The sequence below is a fragment of the Antennarius striatus genome, chromosome 23 (genome assembly GCF_040054535.1).
Source record: "Antennarius striatus isolate MH-2024 chromosome 23, ASM4005453v1, whole genome shotgun sequence".
In the NCBI taxonomy this organism is placed as follows: Eukaryota; Metazoa; Chordata; class Actinopteri; order Lophiiformes; family Antennariidae; genus Antennarius; species Antennarius striatus.
The window spans coordinates 8,924,234-8,943,892 of record NC_090798.1 but is presented as its reverse complement, the minus strand read 5'-3'; the positions used below and the strand labels follow the sequence as shown (position 1 = coordinate 8,943,892).

Genomic DNA, 19,659 nt, shown 5'->3' with positions numbered 1-19,659 from the left:
CAACCCCAGACTGTCCCCCCACACCCCCCTATGACAGGTGTGGTTTTACACCCCCCAACAATTGAAAGCTTGCATTCACTATGTGAAGATACAAGTAAACATTGAGTAATATTTTGTATGACTAAGTTTTACTTGGACTACAAGACATTTTAACGTTGACTTGCAAGACACTTTGATTTTAATAAATTTGATTCTTGGTATTAGTCAATGTTTACTTGTAAGTTTTACTTGCTATTACAGCAAGCCGCTGTCTTGGACACAGAAAGTGGCTTTTTGTGGCTTACTCAATTCTTTTACACTGAGCCACAGTGGCTTAGTCACACTACCTCCTAGTGCAAGCCCAGTGTGTGTGTGTGTGTGTGAGTGTGTGTGTTAATGTATCCAGCCTTTGTCTCTCACAAGGCTGGGAATGAGTGATAATTTCACCTATTAATTTCTGTCTGGATTGTCTGTGTAGGTTCTCAGTTTTCCAGGTCACAGTTATCCAAAGCTGTTTAAGTCAATCCACTGGACGTTAAGAAAGCTCTTGAAGACGTTTCTTCTCTTCTTCTTCAGCCCTGAAGAGGTCTCTTCTTCTTCAGCCCTGGAGAAGTCTCTTCTTCTTCAGCCCTGGAGAAGTCTCTTCTTCTTCAGTTCTGAAGAAGTCTCTTGTTCTTCAGTTCTGAAGAAGTCTCTTGTTCTTCAGTTCTGAAGAAGTCTCTTCAGCCTTGAAGAAGTCTCTTCTTCTTCAGCCCTGAAGAAGTCTCTTCTTCTTCAGTTCTGAAGAAGTCTCTTCTTCTTCAGTTCTGAAGAAGTCTCTTCTTCTTCAGTTCTGAAGAAGTGTCTTCAGATCTGATATCCTTTCAAAACTCCTACAAAGATTGTCTCAGCAGATTAACCCTGGTGATGTGTCTCAAGCTAATGACCCTCATTAGCATACAAAGGTGAAACTCACATTTCAACAACCCCCTTTGACACCCCCATCAACAAACTTGCAGTGTGTAGCTCTGAGCCAGGTCGTTACCGCACAATTCTACCGTAGCCTGAACGAATTCCCCCTCGGGGTTGGCCATGCCCTTGGACATGTCAACCAATCATATCATCACTCAGTCTAATCACAGAGCGCCCTTTGTCATGTCAAAAATACCACTCTAGCAAAATCCTATCTTTTTTATTTGGTCCAGGCCATGAATTCCTATTGATGCAGGAAGCGTTTGTTAACCAGATTCTAGGAGTTGGTCGGGTTAGGGAGGCCCACTATGTATATACATATATATATACAGGTAGTCGCCGACTTACGACCGCGATTGGGACCGACAGATCGGTCGTAACTCGACTTGGTCGTAAATCGACTCTTAAGTAAAAATTCAATCCAGCAGCGCTGGCTCTTGGCTGGGGGTCGTCCGGATCGTCAGCTGGGGCAGCGTGTGGGTTGGTGGGAGCGGGAGACGATCTTTTCATAATCATTGTGAGCTTTGTCTGAATTGTTCGTTTCTTTTTCTCCTCATAAATTTCACGATATGGACGGAAAGCGTCGTTTGCCATCCGTTCAATCCTCGCAAATGTTTCTATGTTCTATGTGCATTTCTTCAAAGTGTGCACGGAGTTTATTTAACAGGGAAAAGCCTTCTGACAAGCCTTTGGTGGTGAACATTTTTTCTGTTTCCTCCTCTTCTTTCTCTGCTTCTCTTCTCTCTTCTTCCAGCGCGATCAGTTCTTCATACAGCGCGATCATTCGTGAGTTCTCCAAGGAGAGGTTTTTTGCCAGTTTCACTATTTTCTCCCGAATCTGATCAAGTTCTTCGTCACTTTCAAATCCAGCAGAAGAGTTCACGTAACGCTTGACAGTTTTTCCATACGTCATTCATACATTTCTCCGTCACAGCCTCCTAAGCAGCCCAGCCCATCAGTAGTGGGCTGGGCTGCTGATCTCAGTGTGACTGAACAGCGTGTGTGCGCCGTGGGGACTGGAGAGAGCGCGGGAGCCTCAGAGCGTGAGTACTGTGGCTGGAGGGAATGCCGGCGTTACCCAGACATTGTGGTCGTAAAGTCGGTCGGTCGTAAGTTGCATAGGTCGTAAGTCGGCGACTACCTGTACATAGTGGACCTCTACATGTAGAGGCATGAAAAAATTTGATTTTCAAAGTAGGACCCCTTTAATGTTTGACTCAAGTTGACGTCACTACGATTATTTGGGGGCCCAACAACTTAATTTGTGCGTGAAGACATCTATTGTCTATATTTGGGGTGGACTGGACCACAGACATGCAAATTTCTATTTAAGGGTGAGGGCAGACTGGACTTTGAGTCCATTGAGTTGGAGTCATGCCAACTGTGTTTCATTGTAAAACACTGAAATGTTCTGTGCTGTACCGCACCACAACAGGCTACATCCCCTCTCCAGGGTTCACCTCCGTTATCCTACTTACAACTTTAGTAGGTTATTGTGACTAAAGTTATTGCTTCTGACTAAAATGAACTATGAACAGTACAGATAGCTTAAGGTGAGTAAAAGTACTCAAATTACCTGAGAACCTCAATCAATGAAATCCATGAGGCAAATGTGTTGAAATCTAACAGAGGGTCAATTTCTGTGGCAGAACATGTTTCCTTCTGCTGTTGATGTAACACGAAACATGATGCAACAGACTGCTAAAAGAAACCTTAAAAAAATAGCGTGGTGAATCAAGCACAAATGTTACAGAGGAAAAGTTCCAAGTTTGGGATCAGAGCAAATTGAAAAGGAAAATAAAACAGTGCTTCATTGTGATTACTATAAAGCGTTTAGGTATTTGACTTATTAAGCGTCACTCTTCTATGACCTGAAGGCACTGAAGAACTTTAGACTAGTTACTGCTCTTTTTTTCAAAGATATAAAGACAGTGTTGTCTCAAAATCAGTAGTACTTTGGAAAGTTACAGGACTTTCACCTCAGTAAAAGCAGAACATCTGATTATAATCATTGTGACAACTGTAGTATTAGGACCTCATGTTGGGACTCAGTATCTCAATACTCCAATGTCAGTACTTGGTCTGAAAAAAAGGATCAATGCATCACATTCATTTAAACTAATCTTTGAAGCAATATGACAGGCCTGCAATTAGAACCAGCCTCTCCCTAGTCCCTGGTTGCTTCACGACCACTCTTCTAGGTTCAAGTATTCAATGCAATTACACATACCACTGAGCATTAGGATTACTGTCTGCATACCACCCCATGCATGTGTGTACAATGGAGATCAAAATTACCAAAAGGGGGAAAGTATTGCAGAACTTAGCAGAGAGTACTTTTCAACAATGTATGACTACCCTGGACGTTTGTTGGAAAGAACACAAAATTAAGACGATTTATTGCTGCACTCATATTCACCATTTTAAACGTGAGGGGAGGACTGGACGACACTGACAGACCCAATAAGAAACTTATTTTCCAAGACAATATCTGACCTGAAGTTCATTCAAATTATGGCACCAAAGTAATGTGCAAAATTGCAACCTTCAGATAAAATTAGTATCATGCAGTTTTTTTAGCCAGCCTTACCAACATGTCACTGTCTGAACTGTGCTGTATACTTTTACACCAAAGCAGAAAACTGACACCAAGGACTGACTAACCCTTTAATCCTGTGTTCTTTCATGCTAACACTTGGGCGCCATGTTTACCCCCCCCCCCCCCCCCCATTGCCGAGTGAAGGACAGAGGGCAGGAGAGGGTCAAAATCTTATACGGAGCAGGGATCACATGATGCCTTGCTGTTTCATACAGCACCTCACACTGTGGTTTGACTTCTTTAAACTGCAGTCTCTAACTAGTGATAGTCAGTTCTTTTAGTTCCCTAGATACTGTACATACAACACTAGTCAAGGATGTGACATTTTGCCCACTCAGGTGAAAAGGAACTTCTGACTTCCACTTGCAACAACTAGGGGGAGCTAGCTCCTACTACCAGTAGCACAGTGAGACTTTTGTCCCTTTGCCAATGTCAGATGACTGAATTGCATGTCAGGAAACACCTGGGTCGCAAACATTACTCCAACAAATCACATTCAAGTGAATGGAAAAGTGTGGAAAAGTGAGATTTTCTGACAATACTCAAGTACCCTTGTATCAATTTTTTTTGATTGTCGATAGAGCAAACTTGATAAAGTATCATTAAAAATCTTTTCTAAAATCTGTCACAAAAACGCAAGTCTTATTAATACAATAAAGAATTTGCAACATACCAATTACACTCAACAAAAATATAAACGCAACACTTGTTTTTGCTCCCATTTTTCATGAGATGGACTTAAAGATCTATAATTCATTCCAGATACACAATATTACAATTTCTCTAAAACATTGTTCACAAATCTATCTAAATGTGTGATAGTGACCACTTCTGCTTTGCTGAGATAATCCATCACACCTCACAGGTGTGTCACATCAAGATGCTGATCTGACATCATAATTAGTACGCAGGTGTACCTTATACTGTCCACAATAAAATGCCACCCTGAAATGTGCAGGTTTTTTTGCTTTATTAGGGGTCTGGAGACTCAGAACCAGTCAATATCTGGTGTGACCACCATTTGCCTCATGCAATGCAACACATCATCTTCGCATAGAGTTTATCGGATTGTCAATTGTGGCCTGTGGAACGTTGGTCCACTCCTCTTCAATGGCTGTGCGAAGTTGCTGGATATTAGTGGGAACTGGTACACGCTGTCGTATACGCCGGTCAAGCACATCCCAAACATGCTCAATGGGTGACATGTCCGGTGAGTATGCTGGCCATGCAAGATCTTGCTGAAACATGAGGTGATGTTCATGGATGTATGGCACAACAATGGGCCTCAGGATCTCATCACGGTATCTCTCTGCATTCAAAATGCCATCAATAAAATGCACCTGTGTTCTTCGTCCATAACAGATGCCTGCCCATACCATAACCACACCACTACCATGGGCCACTCGATCCACAACATTGACATCAGCAAAGCGCTCACCCACACGACGCCACACACGCTGTCTGCCATCTGCCCTGAACAATGTAAACCAAGATTCATCCGTGAAGAGAACACCTCTCCAACGTGCCAGACGCCATCGAATGTGAGCATTTGCCAACTCAAGTCTGTTACGGCGACGATCTGGAGTCAGGTTAAGACCCCCATGAGGACGACGAGCATGCGGTTGAGCTTCCCTGAGGTTTAACAGTTTGTGCAGAAATTGTTTGGTTATGCAAACCAATTGTTTCAGCAGCTGTCTGAAGAAGAAGTATACTTTATTTATCCCGCAAGGGAAATTTACATTGTCACTCAGGTTAGTATAGTATATAGGCCCCCTGAACACAACACACAAGGGGGCCTATAAGCATGCAGTTAGTACATACAGGTACACATCAAACTACACACATCAGGAGGCAGAGTGACGGGCAGCGGCTTCTGTAAAGCGCCCGAAATTGAGCAGCTTGTAGGGGGGACGGCGCCTTACTCAAGGGCGCCTCGGCAGTGGCTAGGAGGTGAGCCGACACCTCCCACCGTTGACTCACACTCGGTTGGATGTTCTGGCGGGAGCGGGATTCGAACCCCGATGGTGGGGCGTTCCTGTCTTCAAGACGATTGCTCAACCACTGAGCCACTGCCGATTCTACCCAAGCTTGTCCATTGTGTTTGTGTGCTTGCAGCTTGTCTCACTTAGGTCAGTGACAGACAGCTGACTGACGCTTTCCATAATTTTTTTGTTGTTTGAGCTACTTATATACCCTAGACATTTAATAGATTCATGTTCATCGTGTTATGATGGTAGCGAATATGGGAACAGTAGGAAGAGGGTGTGATAATGTACCTTGTAAATAAACAATAGTAAGGGAAACCTAAGTACATCATAAAGCCATCTGTGCAGAAGGCTCCATTCATGTCTGTAGTAAATATTTAACATGAATGGGCTTTTCAGTCTGACGACACGGCTCGTTAGATCGGCAGCATCTCCTTGGTTTCAGTAGCATTTCAATCATTCAGATTTAATGGTGCACTGGACCACGTAAGAATACCAATGTGTTAACCTCTGACTGATCTACTGATTTGAAATCATGGTATGGTGGGACTTAGTGCTTGAAAACTGAAGTCAGTCAGTATTGGTAAAACTATTTGAATCCTTTATTAGTAAAGCTACCTGTGATTAACAAGATTTGTAGACTAGTCTACTCAAACTTATATAATTCAACCATTGATATGGACAAAGGTCAGTGTCCACATTGCTTTCCAAGATAACTATATGAACATGGAACTTCCTTTCTTCTTGTCCCATTAGGCATTGCATGTTAACCTGTTTCCATTTTAGATGAATGCTCATTTGTTTGTGAAGTTTTCTTTTTATGCCTGATGCCCTTTCTGCCACAACCCCCTGCATTTATCTGGACTTGGGACTGACCTACAGCTGACACTAGCTTGTGCCCCGTAGGGCTGCAAATGCCGGGGATTGAACCCAGGGGTAGCATACATGCTAAGCATGCGCTCCACCACTAGGCTACATTCCCAGTATGATCATGTTTAAAATAGACGTCAGAAATTCCAAGACGTGTTTGATAGTCTGCATTGCACTCAGTCTTAAAGGAGTGCTCTGTATGTTGCTGGGTGGTGACCAAGTGAGTGCATACTTGATCATTTCAGATTGTAACTGTAACCAACCATTGAGGTACCATTGTAGATGACATCTCATGCACCTATTAGACACTATTTCACTGTCATTATCATTATCATGAACACTGAAGGCATAAAGACAACTTATTTTACTTTCCACATTTACCATGCACTGAACTATTAATTTGTAGACTTCGTTTTGATGTATTGTTTGTGTGTGTGAAATGACAAATTCAATCTAAAATCTCAATTTTTAGGTTCAACAAACAAGAGGATTATTTATTATTATTGATATTTTTTATTACTATTATTTTTATATTATTAATAATAATATTCAGCAATACAACTCTTTTATTGTGACTTCTCTTCAGTTTTGTTTTCAGTAGAAAAATTGACCAATTTTGATTCATTTCTGTGAGTTGTACGAATATTCCTTTTTTTAAAAACTCTAAAGTAACAAATTCAAATAAAAGCCAACGGCCATTACATTTCATACTGTGGTATACTGTGAAACCAACAGCTCCTTAAACCCCAATTCTACTTCCTTGCTATAATGGTAATGTGGCAACAGCCAGGCTAAGTTAAAGGCCTAATTAGAAGCTGGGACGCAGTATGTCGGAAATTATGAAATGTGTACTTTGTTGGCGTGACGTATAATGCTATACAAGTGTAAACTTCATTACATAGAAAAATTGTAAAATTATCCTTCTATGGAGCTAGAATGAGCTAAAAAGGCTAACTACCCAAAGAGAGGTGACATTACCTGAAAAGCGGATTAGTATTCCTGACAAGACATGCTCAGCAAGATGATAAGCTTCTGCTACCCATTCATCGATGTCTTGTATCTCTTTAAGATTGGTGCAGTCAAACATAAGGTTGCTCTGGGAACATGGTGAATCAGGAACAGCGGTACGAGAAGACTGTGTTACGGACGCATTTGGTTTAATTTTGTCCTGGTAAGGTGTGTTTGACTGAAAAGATGACACCTTTTCGTCCTCTTTCTGACTGTTGCACAGCTCTTTGAGAGCACTGATTGTTAGATTTTCTTGTTCCAAATCCATTACCATGGTTGGAGAGAACTGGGAAGAAAGTAAACCAGGGTTGCAGGAGTTGTGTGAATCATCAGGTTTATCCTCCTGCCTTGACTTCAGACACTCCTGTATGAACTCCACAAAGCTTTCTGCAGGTTCATGAAGCAAGTTGTCGGGGTCAGTACTGTTTGAGTTTGGTCTACAGTGACCTGCTACAGTGTCCTGCTGGATTTCTGGGCCAATTTTCTGTCCTGGGAAGGAGTTGTCTCCCACCACACTTTCAACAATGTCAATCATCATTTGCTTATTGGAATCTTGCTCAGAGATTTGGCTTAGTGTCCCACTGTGGAGAGAGGAATATGGGTCTTGAGTACATAAAGCCTCGTTAGGACCCACCGTAGAGAAAGTCTCGTCTTTCATTAAGGTGAAATCTTCCAGATATACATAATCTTCAGGAACAGCTTGTCCTGTATTAGTGTCCAGTGGTCCAACATGAATTTGGGGAGGATCAGAAAGAACCTGCTCTTCATCAATGTTAAACCCTGTGTCACTATCATGCAAAGTTGGAGACGCATTATACTCAGACTGTCTATCACATGTATCACCCAGAATGGCATGGCTTTTAGACGGGGAATCTTCTTTTGAAGATTTTTCAGACTCTTTGTCCCCTTTGAGCTGACCGGATGAAGTTGGTTCCATAACCAAAAGTTCAATGTTGTAAGGCTTAACCAGAACATCTTGAGTTTCATCTGACCACTCATCACAATTTTCTGGAATGTCCATATCATCATTTGTTAGGAAAAGAAGGGACTCATCGTTTACATTGTTGGAAGACATCTGGGATTTTTCAGGTTCTGCTTTTGAATCCGTTTGTCTGGGAAGAGATGCAGATTCCTGATGGACATCTTCAGGAAGAGAACTTAGTTTTTGATGTTTGGGCGAAAATTCAGCATCCGAGTCCACAGGTGAGGATGACGGAGAGTAGCCTTCAATTATTTCTTTTTTGAAGGAGTGTCTTTTGAATGGTTCATTTTTACTCTCCTCAAACTCATGTTTTGGTGTTTCTTTGGCATCGTCGTTCTGGTTCTTTACAAAATCATCTTCATCTTCCTCTGTATCAGGTTCCATTTCCATATCCTCTTCACTATAATTTGGTTCATCAGATTCTATAACATTGATTGTTGGGACCTGGATTAATTTTTTCTCAGAGTTTTGTGATGCAGACGCAGGCTGTTTTTCCTTAGTAGGAATATCTGAAGCTGCAGACACAGGGGTATTTATAGAATCATTTAAGTTTTTGAGGTCAGAAGCTGTAAATGAAACAGAAGCACTCTCTTCAATGATGGCATCATCTGACTCTCCCGAACTACCCACTTCATTTGCCTCCAGGCCTCCAGTCCAGTTATGTTTAGAATCTGCGCTACATGTTGTGAAGACAGGAGGTACAGGTGAATGGAGATTTGTTGGAATCTCGACACATGATTTCTCTTGGTGTTCACACACGTAGGCTGTGGGCAAAAAGTTTAGGTCAAACTCTGACTCCTCTTCAACATTTGGGTGGGTCTTAGTACCACTTAGGTCATCATTCAGTTTTGGAGCTTCAAACGAAGAATCCACAAAAGCATCAGAGATGCAAGAAAAGGCAACAAAAGCATCAGGTAATTCCACAACAGTCTCCTCCTCCTTTGTAATAACGTCTGATGTCAGTGTGCCTTTAACTAATCTTAAATCATCAAAGTCTGGCACTGGAGGAAAATGAGCCTTCATCCACTCTTCGGTTTCTTCAAATTCATTGAAATCTCTTTGCTGACTATGCACTTCAAAAGGAAATTCTGGGGGCTCTTTATCAGCAGAACCTTTTCTCTTCTGGACAGTGGCAGTAGTAATCTCCATGACAGATTTTGGCTTCTCAGATGGAGATTTCTCATGATTGCGGTCTCTAAAGTGTGAGAAACCTCCATCAGTTCTAATATCAGAGTTGCTCTTTCTGGCAGCAAGAGCTTCCAGTGTCTTTATTCGCTCTGAAACAGGTGAAATCTTTATCTGTGAATCTGGTTGCCCATCTGAGGGCCCTGGTTCACCTTCATTATTACCAGGGATGAATGAACCAGGTTGAGAAGGAAAATAAAAGGATATTGCTGCACCTCCACAGGGCTTGTTGGAGCCCAGGTTTGGTCTCTTGTCTGCATCGTCACGCATGAAAAAACAGTGAAGAACAAAAAGGAGGGGAGGTCATGTAAATCTCAGACATTAAACTCCCATGCACTTATAGCATTACAAAGCAAGGCCTTAATACTACAGCCCAAGCGTTCATGCACTGCATCATGGAAAAATAACGCTGATGAATAGAATGGATGGACTTACTGATTTTTAGCAGCCTGGTCTTTACTCTAAGAGGAGCCATCAGGCTGTATTCAGAAAACAACTTTGATTATCGGAGCTATCAAATGAGGCAGCAATGAATTCAAATTTCTATGAATGACACTTCTAATCTCATTTGTAGCTGTTGACTGTGCATTGGTGCATGTTTATATATAAAGTGTGTGTGCTTCTGTAGCTCTAGTCAGCAAGTTTCCGTCAGTGAAAAATTTAGTTGGTTATGGGATCATCCATGTCTGCTTCAGCATATTTGTCATCTTCTGCAAGACGCCTTAAAAGTACAGTGATACCTCTGTACTCGACCGCCTCTATACTCGACCAAATCGGTGCTCGACCAAAAAATTCGAGTAGAAAATGTATCGGACCCCGAACCGATTTTCGGTACTCGACGAGCCGAGTCCACCCGAACGCGCTCCTCGGCTGCGCTCCTCGGCCAGCGGGTAAGCGTCAGTTCGACTCAGACCGCCAGCGGAGTAACACGTACGCAAATTACGTACGCAAAGACGTACGGAAATTATAGCAAAATATGAAAGTGGTATACGAGTGTCCGACCTCGCGTCGCAGTACGAAATGAAAGTCAACCATTTCCACTATCTTGACGCAGAAGCACCCGACAATGGACAGGTTCCTTCTTAAAGAAAAGAGGAAGGCTACTGCCCAGCTAGATTCACCTCCACAGAAGAGAGAGAGAAGGGAGAAAACCCCTGGAGGCGCGTTACCTAGCGTCATCATGGAAGGGATTCCCCTTCCATGATGACGCTAGTGCCATCAACCGCTCTCTAAAACGTAAAGTAAATTATACAAAATGGTTTATAATGCTTTATCTTTATCATGTACTGCTTGTGCACATTTACGTATTCATTGTTGTTTAGATACACGTGCTTATAATATTTTAGGTATTTTTCTAAATGGTAAGAACGGATTAAAATACTTTCCATTATTTCTTATGGGAAAATTGGTTTCGGTGGTCGAACAAATCGGTGCTCAACCACCACCTCAGAACGGATTATGGTCGAGTACAGAGGTATCACTGTGGTCAATGGACTGAAGTGACTCGTGCCAAGAAAGTAATACTTAATTGATTTAATTACTGACAAAGACAGATGACCTAATCTATCTATAGATACACAGCATTGTTCCAATGTAGCACTGGGACTTGTTGCTGCCATACTGATGTGTACACGCACAGTGAGGGTGCGATAGGGGGTCAGTGTTGTTCTTCCTATGTGACGACAACAGCAACTGGACATACTTACATGAGTGACCAAGAACCAAGTAAAATTGCAGTCAGCAATTAACGCAACTCAAAAGATTTTCACCTAGGGAAGAGAAATTGAGGTTGGGGAGCACAACACCCTCCAAAAAGAGGACAGCCATGTAACGAGATGGCAAGTGAAAGCACTACAGTATTTTTCGCACTTTAAGGCGCACCTAAAAGCCTAATTTTCTCATAATCCCATAGTGCGACATTATATATGGATTAATATTAATATTGGTTAAAAACAAGATCACTGAAAAAAGCCGGCAGTCTGGCCGGCAGTCATGCTGCACTACGCCACCAGGGGCACCTTCACAAGGCACTACGCGCCCTAACAATGGTAGCCAAGGGGCATTGCCGAAGTGCTGGCTCTCACTGACCTGCTGTCTGACGGCAGAGCAGCCTGTGGAGAGTACCGTGTCCGGCTACGATAACGTAGCAAAACATAGGGAATTTTCAACAATACTATTAGTAAAGTTTGACTGACAGATCTCAGTATTTCCCAACCACTGCGGTGCCGGAAATAACCCACTTTAAATTTAGTTGGTCTAAAAAATGCCATTATGCTGTAATCTGGTATCTAGTGACGGTCCATTCTATTAATTTGCGGGAACACACGGAGAAACTGGCATAAAGGCGGATGAAAGACCCTCAAAGCCAAACTTCCAGCCTTTTCTGAAATTTCAAGAGCAGAGTCACTGCTAGACAAAGGTTCCTGGTGTGCTGCAATTGATTTGCAAATGTAGCTGATACCTGAAAAAACACTTAACGGGTGGGGGGGCGAACATTTAGGCTTGTGTATTCCATCTGGCGACGTGCAGCGAGATTCACGGCGGTGAGACACTGACGTTAAAGTCAGTTCTAAGAGTAAAACAGCGCCGCATTTGCCAGTAAATTAGCAGCCTGGTTAAAAAGCTACAGGTGCCAGTGGAAATTGAACTACTGTTCGTCAAACAGAGGAGGAAAGTGTGATCGTAAGAAGAGAGAAGAGGAACGCCAAGAGTATAGGACTGAGAGTAGGGACGATGAATGTTGGAACTATGACAGGAAAATGTAGAGTTGGTTGACATGATGCAGAGAAGGAAGGTAGACATACTGTGTGTACAGGAGACCAGGTGGAAAGGTAGCAAGGCTAGAAGTTTAGGAGCAGGGTTCAAGTTGTTCTATCATGGTATAGATGGGAAGAGAAATGGAGTAGGAGTTATCTTGAAGGAGGAGTTTGTTAGGAATGTCCTGGAGGTAAAAAGAGTGTTGGATAGAGTGATGAGTCTGAAGCTAGAAATAGAAGGTGTGACGTTCAATGTTGTTAGCGGGTATGCTCCACAGGTAGGATGTGAGCTTGAGGAGAAGGAGAAATTCTGGTCGGACTTTGATGAAGTGATGCAGAGCATACCTAGAAAGTGAGAGAGTTGTCATTGGAGCAGACTTCAATGGACATGTTGATGCAGGAAACAGAGGTGATGCGGATGTGATGGGCAGGTTTGGTATCCAGGAGAGGAACGCAGAAGGAAAGATGGTAGTTGACTTTGCAAAAAGGATGGAAATGGCTGTAGTGAATACTTTCTTCCAGAAGAGGCGGGAACATAGGATGACCTATACTAGTGATGGTAGGAGCACACTGGTAGACTACATCTTGTGTAGACGCTGTAATCTGAAGGAGACCAGTGACTGCAGAGTAGTGGCAGGCTAGAGTATAGCCAAACAGTATAGGAGGGTCGTGTGTAGGATGACTCTGGTGGTGAGGAAGATGAAGAGGGCAAAGGCAGAGCAGAAGACGAATTGGTGGAAGCTGAAAAGGGAAGAGTGTTGCATGACTTTTAGGAAAGAGTTAAGACAGGCTCTGGGTGGTGCTTCCAGATGACTGGACAACTACAGCTAATGTGATCAGGGAGACAGGTAGGAGAGTACTTGGCGTGTCATCTGGAAGTAGATAAGGAGACCTGGTGGTGGAATGAGGAGGTACAGGAGTGTATACAGAGAAAGAGGTTAACTAAGAAGAAGTGGGACACCGAGAGGACTGAGGAGAGTAGACAGGAGTACAGGGAGATGCAGCGTAAGGTGAACGTAAAGGTAGCAAAGGCCAAACAAGGGGCTTATGATGACTTGTATGCTAGGTTGGACAGTAAGGAGAGAGAGACTGATCTATACAGGTTGGCAAGACAGACAGACAGAGATGGGAAGGACATGCAGAAGGTTAGGGTGATTAAGGTTAGGCATAGAAGTCTATTGACAGGTGCCAGTAATGTGATGGGAAGATGGAAAGAGTACTTTGAAGAGTTGATGAATGTGGAAAATGAGAGGGAACAAAGACTAGAAGAGGGGACTGCTGTGGACCAGGAAGTAGCAAAGATTAGTCAGGATTAAGTGAGGAGGGCATTGAAGAGGATGAAAAGTGGAAAGGTAGTCGATATACCTGTTAGAGGTTTGGAAGTGTCTAGGAGAGGTGGCAGTAGAGTTTCTGACTGAGTTGTTCAACAAGATCTTAGATGGTGAGAAGATGCCTGAGGAATGGAGGTGAAGTGTGCTGGTGCCCATTTATAAAAACAAGGGAGACATACAGAGTTGTGGCAACTACAGAGGAATAAAGCTGATGAGCCATACAATGAAGTTATGGGAAAGAGTAGTGGAAGCGAGACTAAGGAATGCAAGGAAATGGGACACAGAGACTCAACAGGCTCATCCGGAGGGCTGGTTATGTGATCGGTCAGGATCTGGAATTCAATGCAGACTGTTCTAGAGAGGAGTACTATGTACAGGTTTAGATCGATCCTGGGTAACACCACCGACCCCTTGCACACCACCTTCGCCCAGCAGAGGAGCTCCTTCAGTGGCAGACTGCTGACACCAAGCTCCTCCACTGACTCAGGACCTCCTTTGTGCTTCGTGCCATCAGAGGGCACAACCGCTCTCTCAGAAGGAGGGGGGCCGAAGTCACAAGGTCATCAACGTTGGGTGAGAAGGGATAGACTAGGCGGGCCTGGGACGCACTGTGGATGCACTGTGGGACACTTTGTGGGGGTCCTTAGGGTCAGTTTACAGCTCGGTTCATTCACGTGTTTCTGCTTCTGATCATACATCATCTACACCCAATGCTTCTTTCTTCTCTCATGTCCCTATGCTTCCTTTTATTCTAGGTTCTTCTGTTTCCTGTTGTTATAATTATGTAACAGTATGTAAATAACGTAATTTATACATCTTTTGGCTGTGCTTTTTCTCTGTCATTGTTATGTGTATTTATTGTATCTCTTGTGAGCAGATGTCACCTGAATTTCCCTTGGGATCATTAAAGCATATATCTATCCATCTATCTAAGGGCAGAAGTGAGCATTTGTGAGCAGCAGTATGGTTTCATGCCAAAAAAAGTACTACAGATGCAGTATTTGCTTTGAGGATGTTGATAGAGAAGTACAGAGTACAGAGTACGGAGCTGCGGAGTACGGAGCTGCATTGTGTTTTTGTAGATCTGGAGAAAGCTTATGACAAGGTGCCCAGAGAGGAACTGTGGTATTGTATGAGGAAGTCTGGAGTGGCAGAGAAGTACTGTATGTTAGAGCGGTGCAGGACATGTATGAGGACTGTAAGACAGTGGTGAGGTGTGCTGTAGGTGTGACAGAGGAGTTCAAGGTGGAGGTGGGACTGCATCAGGGATCAGCTCTGAGCCCCTTCGTGTTCGCTATGGTGATGCACAGGCTGATAGACGCAGTTAGACAGGAATCTCCATGGACTATGATGTTTGCAGATGACATTGTGATCTGCAGTGAGAGCAGGAAACGGGTGGAGAAGCTAGAGAGGTGGAGGCTTGTCCTGGAAAGGAGAGGAATGAAGGATAGCCGAAGTAAGACAGAGTACATGTGTGTGAATGAGAGGGACCCAAGTGGAAGAGTGAGGTTATAGGGAGAAGTGTCAAGAAGGTGGAGGTTTTTAAGTACTTAGGGTCAACAGTACAGAGCAATGGAGAGTGTGGAAAAGAAGTGAAGAAGTGTGTACAGGCAGGATGGAACGGGTGGAGAAAAGTGTCAGGTGTGATGTGTGATAGAAGAGTTTCAGCTAAAATGAAAGCAAAGGTGTACAAAACTGTGTTGAGACCACCGATGTTTTTTGGTCTAGAGTAGTGATTCTTAACCTGGGTTCGAATGAACCCTTGGGGTTCGGTGAGTCGGTCTCAGGGGTTCTGCGGAGACCGAGGTCAAAACAAAACACCCGACACGATGTGCCGGGTGTTTTTGACGAACATGCGCGAATCACGTACGTTTGACACATCGTGTCAATTCGTGATGACACGCCCCCCTTAGCCATCACTGGTTGCAGGTGATCACACTACATCGACTAGCCTAACTGTGTTACATAGAATCTTGCGCACTTAGTATTCGATTTATGCCTATCATGTAGAGTTCAGATCGGGCCTAGAAAATCCAGCCCGATCCGACTCGAACATAATTATTGACATTTTGAGCCCGACCGGCCCACATTTCGGGCCGAGTCCGGCTTGGACTTGGGCTTGGGCTTAAGATCTTACCTCTACTGTCATGATGGTCCGTCATCTGATTACTTTCTTTGTATTTTAATTCATAGTAACTATGTTGAGCAAAAAAAGAAGGTGGTCGGACAAATATGTGCAACGTGAATTTACATGTACTGTATAACGGAACGCGATGGGAGTCAGCGCTCTGCATGATTTGCAATGTCAAGTTGAGCGACTCTAATCTCGCACTGGAAAAAATAAAGGAACACTTCCTTAAGCTGCATGGAAAACAAAAGAAACAGACTTTGCTGTGAAAATGACATTAGAGTAGCACTTGCCACTTGAACTGGTCTCTCAATAACAGCAGAAGTCACACTGATTCGCAGGTAGGTAATTTCATGTGAGTTCATGCACTGTTTTCGTTTTGTTCTTTGAAAAAAGTGACATCAATACACAATTTATTAAGTACACCAGTAAAACATACTTATGTCTTAAATTTGAAAAAAAAAATGTGTTTTTTTTTAACTAAAGAAGGTTCAGTGAGAGCTTATGAAACCGGCAGGGTTTGGTGCATCCAACAAGGTTAAGAACCCCTGGTCTAGAGACAGTGTCACTGAGGAAAAGACAGGAGACAGAGCTGGAGGTAGCAGAGATGAAGATGCTGAGGTTCTCTGTGGGAGGGACCAGGATGGACAGGATCAGGAATGAGTACATCAGAAGAACAGCACATGTTAGAGGTTTTGGCGATGAAGTCAGAGAGGCCAGACTGAGATGGCCTGAGGAGAGACAGTGAATATACTGGTAGAAGGATGTTGAATTTTGAACTGCCAGGCAGGAGGCCTAGAGGAACTCCAAAGAAGTTTATAGATGTAGTGAAAGAGGCCATGTAATTTCCCCTAGGGGATCAATAAAGTGTATCTTTTTCTTCTTCTTCTTCTAAAATATAAACTGTATAAAATAAAAAAATAAACAAAATAAAAAGTGTAAGTGAAAATTAGCAGAGCATCTAATATCTAATATCTATGTAATATCCATCTCACAATGTTCAAAAATATAACGCATCACTATCTAATATCAAAACATCAGAACACCTTGGCCCTACTACAGTGCAGCACAGACTGACATCTCATCCCCTCCATTCAACCGCGTGCAGACCTCGCCACCTCCCCCCTGCTCCTCCTGAGAGTCATTGTACCCCCTGATGGCACGGGGCACGAAGGAGGACCTCACCCTCTCTGTGTAGGCGCTGTGTGACAGCAATCTGCTGCTGAAGGTGCTTCTCTGCTAGGAGAAGGTGGTGTGCAGGGGGTGGCTGGTGTTATTCATGATAAATATATACATATGTCATGAATAACTAATTGCATAAATATATACACAGTACAACCAAAGTCAAATGCAGTCAGTTTTACAAAATGCCAAGAATGGAATTGTTCTTACACATCTTATCTCAACACTTAGGAATTGACTGGTACAGAAATCACATAAAACATGTCAATCTTCTTTTCCTTTCGACTACAGGGGTTGCCATAGCGAAACAGTTGCCTCTATCCAACCCCGTCTTCCGCATCCTCTTCTCTCACACCAACTACCTCCTCTTTCACTACATCCATAAACACCCTCTTTGGTCTTCCTCTAGGCCTCCTGCCTGGCAGTTCAAAACTCAGCATCCTTCTACCAATATATTCACTATCTCCTCTGGTATCTTCAAAACCTCTAACATGTGCTGTCCCTCTGATAAACTCATTCCTGATCCTATCCATCCTGGTCACTCCCAAAGAACCTCAGCATCTTCATCTCTGCTACTCCAGCTCTGTCTCCCGTCTTTTCATAAAACATGTCAATAACGAGGCTATAATCATGAGATTAATTTATAAGGTGGCTTTGCTGTGCCAAGTTTCACATTCTTAACATGAAAATAATCCTCATTCACAAAGATTAGCAAAAACTGTTGAGATGGTTGTGGTACAATTGCATGCTTAAGATGCCAGTTGTAACTTTCAAAAGATTATACCTTGTCTTTAAACATTGCATTTTCTCATTGCAGGCTCCTGAAACACCACTAACATGCAGGCAAATTGTCAACTCAATTTTTTCATGCAAGAAACCACTGCAAACTACCCACAGCTAATCAGATGTTAGGGCCAAATCACAAGCCTTTGGGGCCCCTAGTTACCCTGGAAGCCAGAGTTCCAGAGATTTTCCAAACAACAGAGTGAAAATCTCATTCACGTGAAAGAATGAGATTTCCAATTGCCTGATGCCATCCACCACCAACGACTCTATGTTGTGCTTCATACCTAACAGAGCCATTGTGATAAGAAATCAGCAGCTATATTTTGGCAGTAATAACAGTTGCCAAGCTCAACATATTATAAGCCAACTTTTTTAAGCCAAACCACTGATTTCTTTCATTTAGCAAGGATTCTTTAGATATCATTCTAAAACATTTGTTTTTTCTGGTAAATGCATGGTCCAGATTTCTGAAACATCAAGTGAACCATTCCATACCATTAACACTCCTTGACTCTTATCTCCAGCCACTGTCTAGTTTTCTACTTACACTAATACGAAATGGCCACTCTGAGCGACAATACAATACCAAACTCAAACAAGACCAAACGAATTAAGATTTGCATCTCACCCAAAATGTGGTCCTTTGCTGGGCTTGCACTAGGAGCTAGTATGACGAAGCCACTGTGGCTCATTGTAAAAGAATTGAGCAAGCCACAAAAAGCCACACACTTCGTGCAAGAAGGTGGCGCAGCGTGCGGACAACCAATGGTTGTTGCGAGGGGGCATGGGGGGGGGGTAGCCCCATGGGGGGCATGGGGGCCCTCCCCTGGGAAATGTTTTAGAAAATGGGGTTGTTTTCCTGCATTCTGGTGCATTCTGAGGGCAAAATCTTCTGTTCAGTTTACCTGCAAAAATACACTAAAGTCAACAGTTCAAGCTTATCTTTATTTCTATCCACCAACGCCATTGGTATGCCATAGTAGAAATGTGAGATTCAAAAATTGAAAACTTGCATTCACTACGTGAAGATACACTCATATAAAATATAACTCAATGTTTACTTGTAAGTTTTACTTGGACTAGAAGACATTTTAACTTTGACAACCACCACCACCAACACGATTGGTATGTCATAGTTTAGTTTAGGCTTTTTAATTCGATAACATGATTTTTCATTTCAATTTAAAAGGCATGAAAAATAGCAAGCGAAGTGAATACACATTTACATGCATCACTGGTTACTCCTGCCGGTCATAGAGATCGAAATTGTAAGACTACAAAAAACTATTGATAATATCTTTCATTTACCTTCTGATCGGTGTGTCACCACTCCTACCCCCTCTCAGCATTCCCCATTTGTTGTTCAATTAGAATTTTAACACAAGCTCTACTATACAACACTGGATTCTTAATTTCTTTCGATCGATCGTACTCGCCTTGTCGTACACCAATGGCGGATTTAGCTTGTAAAAATAGAATCTTTTTGTTTTTCGTTGGAAGAGTGGAGGTCATGACCCGAGTGCATATTTAATGGTCGGGAGCGTTCGGGTCACTTCGACTATTTCCGTCGGCATGCTTTGGCCATTTCCGTCGGCATGCGACGGAAACAGCGGCGCTAGCGAGAGAAAAACTTTAACGCTCGGGGATTTTGGCAAGTCCAAAATAGTTGTAGGTTTTAGCTTTTTCCCCTAAAAATAAGAACGCCACTGTGGCTACACAGGCTAAAAACCTTGTAGCCAATCTGGAATTTACACACCTATGGCGACTTGGCGAATGGCTAGCGCAAGTCCAGCTTTGGCTTTGTGCTAGTGACTGGTTAGTAGATATTATGCAGAGATAGCGCTTTGTGATTAGAACATCGACTTACTGCAGGACAGTTTACTTTGTGATAGCCCAACTGTAAAGCTTAATACAGTG

General features: G+C 42.9%; 2 protein-coding genes across 3 annotated transcripts in view; both read right to left on the bottom strand.

Annotated features, from left to right (window-relative positions):
- The window catches only part of LOC137590401 (reticulon-3-B-like), a 47,385-nt gene that overhangs the window by 16,147 nt on the left and 11,579 nt on the right, over positions 1-19,659 (bottom strand). The gene's annotated exons all lie outside the window — the stretch shown is intronic.
- On the bottom strand, positions 7,150-9,829 carry LOC137590394 (ankyrin-2-like). The gene has a single exon (XM_068307984.1). The coding sequence runs from the start codon at positions 9,827-9,829 to the stop codon at positions 7,316-7,318; it is 2,514 nt and encodes an 837-aa protein (XP_068164085.1). The 3' UTR covers positions 7,150-7,315.

Coding starts and splice junctions, on each gene's coding strand:
- LOC137590394 (XM_068307984.1), bottom strand. CDS start 9,829: ATGCGTGACGATGCAGACAAGAGACCAAACCTGGGCTCCAACAAGCCC.